Below are 4419 nucleotides of genomic sequence, written 5' to 3' on the forward strand. Positions count from 1 at the left end.
CGACGACAAATGCTCCTCCTCATCAACGCATGGAGAGAGAACAGAAAGAGAAAGAAGAAAAAGAAGCCAGGGGAGAAAGTGAAAGATACAGGAGGTCGAAGAAGACGGAATAGAGACATAGATAGATAGATAGATGGATGTGTATATAGATAGAGGGAGAGGGACAGATCGAATGAAGGATAGAGACATAGATATAGATATGAATAGGGAACGAAGAAAGAGGAAGAGGGAAGGAATGAAGGAGAGAAAGAGAGACAGGATACGAAAAAGGGGTAGGGGGGATGGAAGATCATAATGAAATAGCGCGAAGTCTTGCGGAGAGACAGTGAGGTTTAGAAAAGTCAAAAGACAGAGGAAATTTTAGAGTAGTCAATCATGGATAGAGAGAGAGACGCAGATTGATACAGGCAGATAAAGTCATTTATAGAGAGATAGATAGAGGGAGAGAGACAGATAGGTAGAGAGATAAACAGACAACAGACAGGTCATGATTTGCATAGTTGATATGACTAGCCAAACATACAGATAGAGAGAGAGATAGAGAGATAGATAGATCGACTCGCCAATCCACGTGATCTGCAACAGAAGAGAGAAGAACCAGCAAAGTACTCGAGAGAAAGAAGAAAAGAAGAGAAGAAGAAAAGAAGAGAAGGGCGTTGCGAAGAGGAGTGCGAAGTGTGTGTGTGCGGTTTACCTTCATAACGAGCTGTCTTTGGGTGTCGATTGATTCGTGTAATTTTCTTAGCTTAGTTTCCATCCACATTCTTTCTTCATGAGCGTTGAAATACACTTCGCATAAAGGATGATTGAAGAAAGGATTCTTCTGCAATTCTTCTTGCAGTCTCTCTGCTTGACTCTTCAACGTCTACAAGGAAAGAACGAAAAAGAAGAAAAGAAGAAAAAGAAAGCGAGAGAAAAATAGAGAGAAACACAGAGATAGATAGAGTGAGAAGGAAAGAGAGAAAAGAAGATAGGAAGACCGGAATGCGGAAGGCTGTTAGAGCTGTATATACACCTCAACAACCCCCAGACGAATAATATAGAGATCGAGTGTATCTAGAATGGAAAACATGAGAAGAACCTTTGAATCTAACGAACCTCCTATTCATAAAGAAAAGTCAACATAGCCCTTAAGCCTATACACTTCTGAGAAAGAAGAAAACTCACAGAGACTTCCTTGTCACGTATATAGATATATATAGATATATAGACTCACTCTCCTCCTCTCAGATATACAAGCAACAGAGGTGTACGGTTCTCTATGTCTATCTATCCATAGTAATGTTTATCTTCTTTCTCTTCAAAAAGACTTTCGTTCTTTCTTTCTTTCCCCCTAAGTTACACCTACGTTGTGTATACATTCTGCTATTCTCTCGCTCTTTCATAGTCTAACCGAAGCATTAGAGAGATCGATAGAGACAAATCGATGGAGAGACGAAAAAAGACAGAGAGATAGACGTCAGGAGAGGCTAAAGACATCTTTTGTCGAAATGCCAAGTGTACGTAAGCCTGTAAGAACTTAACTATCTAAAAAGAGAAAGAGAGATGAGTATACTGACCCCTAGTCAAGAAAGGTTCTGATTTGCTTATCTTATTCATAGCAATTGAAAGGGCGAGCTGAGAAAGAATAAAGAGACCGAAAAGGCATCCTGATGCTTCACACTCTCCTCATAAGATCAAAAGAGAGAAATGTGGAAAGCTTTTGCTTCTTTTTCTTCTGCCTTTCGTCTTCTTTCTCTTTTCTTCTTCCGACTGCTTTTTAAGGTTGCAGTGACGAACGACATACCTTTAGCTTAGGCTCTGAGATATGCATGTCTTCTATCGGATCGAGGAGAGGCAGCCCTCCTTCTTCCTGCGTGTGTGCAGAAGAGAAAGAACAGAGAAAGAAAGAAGAGAAAGATAGATGGAAGGTCTTGAAAATGTATCTCCTCTCTTTCATACAAAGCAGCTCATCCATGACTTAGAGGAAATCTCAGCATCTGATACAAATATGTCCCTCCTTATCCACACAGTGTCTTTCTCTTCTTCTTCTTGTGAGTTTTGTAGTAGTAGCCTTGGTGGAATAATGAATATGAAGAACGACGATACTCCAGAGACATGCATGCAGGAAGAGAGGACAGGAGGGCGAAGTAGTAGCCACCCTACTGCGGTGTATGTACAGAGGAGAAAGAAGAGAAGATCAGACTGAGGCACATGGCAGGGGGAGAGAGCAACTCTATTCTTCTTTCAGTTTTCCTTCCTCTTCACGTTCTCCGGTTTTATATCATGAGCGTATTGTATGGAGCATCCTGACCGTCTTCAGCATCTCTATGTAGCTCTATATAGTGGAGATCTCGACGTCTTTCTTTGCAGTAGGGGTCTCTCTCTCTTTCTATCTACGTGTCTCTTTTCTGAACTTCATACCACATATGTATGAGAATCTATCTCGATAGCAATCCACCTAACCTCCTGCATGCACTAAATATACAGCAGCCTCTCCAAGCGTAGTATATACACACATACATAGAACATACATGATGCTTATACACGGGAACATAGCTGGTCGCAACCTTAATATCTTCCTTTTTCGTATACAACACATATGAATATTCACATACACATGCATGCATACAGATTCATACATGCATCTGTGTGGATCTATGAACATCTTTCAGTCGAGCCTACACTCATGACGGCCGACCTATCGCGACAAACACTTACGAGGAAACAACACAAACAAACCCAAAAAGCAAAGAAGAAGAAGAACAGGAAAGATATCACCTATCCTTATTCCATCTATCTATCTTTAATCTATCTATCTATCTTTAATCTATCTATCTATCTTTAATCTATCTATCTATCTTCTATCTATCTATCTTTAATCTATCTATCTATCCTTAATCTATCTATCTTCCATCTATCTAAATCTTACAGCGAATTTGTCTTCGACCTTTTTAAATTGGAAGTAGAGAGACTTGACGAGATCTTGAGAGTGCTCGACATCCACTCCTGGGGGTATTGTCATTCGGCATTTACTTATGCTCTGGATTGCTCTTAGAGGGAATGGAAGAACCTAACAAAGTGCAAAACACAAAGCACTCCAAGGCAAATAAACAAGCAGAAAAGTGTGGAGGAGGGTAGAGAAAAGAAAAGATAGAGTTGATAGGACAGGGCGATTCGCCTTTGGTAGAGAAGGGATAGTGTCATAGGATATACATATATATATATATATATATGTATAGTTATCTAGGTATCGAGAGAACAGTAGATCTATATCTCTATATATGTATGTATATCATACATAGCGCGAAGAGAATTTGATATGATATGCTAGAGAGACACAAGCCTAGGTTGAGTATCCCCATACTTATAGATAGATAGATGCACATTGGATAGACAACATGAGCTTTCTCCGTGTATATCACTTTCGTCGTTCTCTCTCTGTCTCTCTCTCTGTCTAGATTAGAGTCCGTAGGTTCATGTTTAAATTTGAAGGAATGACTGAGAAATGTGTGTGGAGGAATAGAAAGAAAGAAAGAAGAAAGAAAGACAGAGAGTAACCAAGTGAGTATGCTCTTACCTTAAGAATGTAATCTTTTCTGTCAGGGGAGGCGTCAGCATTGCTTCGCACTTTTCTTCTTGCAGGCCGAAGTTTATGGAGAAGAGACACATTACTCCCATGACTGTTCTTCTCAGCTGAAGGTCCACTGTCTCCTTCTTTCCCTTCTTTCTCTCTTCGACTTCCTTGACCCTTGCTCCCCACGCCATTCTCTTTAGAAGACTCATTACTCTTCTTCTGACTCTTATCATGAGTAGAGTGATTTGAAGAAGAAGAAGAGGAAGAAGAAGAAGACTGGTCGGGGGTGTCTCCAGAATCGCATGCAACAATGCAATGGATCACGAGCTCTTCAACGGCTGCCTCGAGAACGGCATTTGTCGACGGCAGATATTTGCGCGTAATCTAGAGAAGAAGAAAAGAAAAGAAAGAAAGTTGAAGAAAGAAAGAAAGAAAAGAGACAAAGATGATGAGAAGAGACTGAGGGGACAAAGACAGTGGAGATACAACAAGAGGCGACCATTTGCATGCATTGGGCGGGACAGAAGAACCGAGAAGAAGAAGAAGAAAAGAGAAGAAGAAGAGTAAGTAGGCCGTTATAGACCTGGGCTACCAGTACAGGGTGAAGGGCACAAAGAAAAGTTAGACGTGCTGTTTCGCTTGCATAAGACACATACCATAACCCAAAGGTCTCAAAGAGCAACTCTACTGCAAAGACCATCTAGTCAGTCAACTTCAATCTATCTATCTATCTACCCTTAATCTATCTATCTACCCTTAATCTATCTATCCAACTATCTTCAATCTATCTATCTATCTACCCTTAATCTATCTATCTAACTGTCTTCAATCTATCTATCTACCCTTAATCTATCTATCTAACT

The 4419-nt window shown here is 40.3% G+C and overlaps 1 protein-coding gene across 1 annotated transcript in view; it reads right to left on the reverse strand.

Annotated features, from left to right (window-relative positions):
• Positions 1-694: 694 nt before the first annotated feature.
• The window catches only part of CSUI_005992 (superkiller viralicidic activity 2 family), a gene marked incomplete at its 3' end in the record, with an annotated part of 6619 nt that continues 2894 nt past the window's right edge, over positions 695-4419 (reverse strand). Inside the window, exons 5-8 of the mRNA XM_068066157.1 lie at positions 3560-3940; positions 2912-3052; positions 1787-1852; positions 695-865 (exon numbers count right to left, since the gene is read on the reverse strand). Of these exons, the coding sequence (XP_067921867.1) occupies positions 695-865; positions 1787-1852; positions 2912-3052; positions 3560-3940 (759 nt within the window). The remainder of the gene's footprint in view (positions 866-1786; positions 1853-2911; positions 3053-3559; positions 3941-4419) is intronic.

This window comes from Cystoisospora suis (assembly GCF_002600585.1).
Source record: "Cystoisospora suis strain Wien I chromosome Unknown contig_2981, whole genome shotgun sequence".
Classification (NCBI taxonomy): domain Eukaryota; phylum Apicomplexa; class Conoidasida; order Eucoccidiorida; family Sarcocystidae; genus Cystoisospora; species Cystoisospora suis.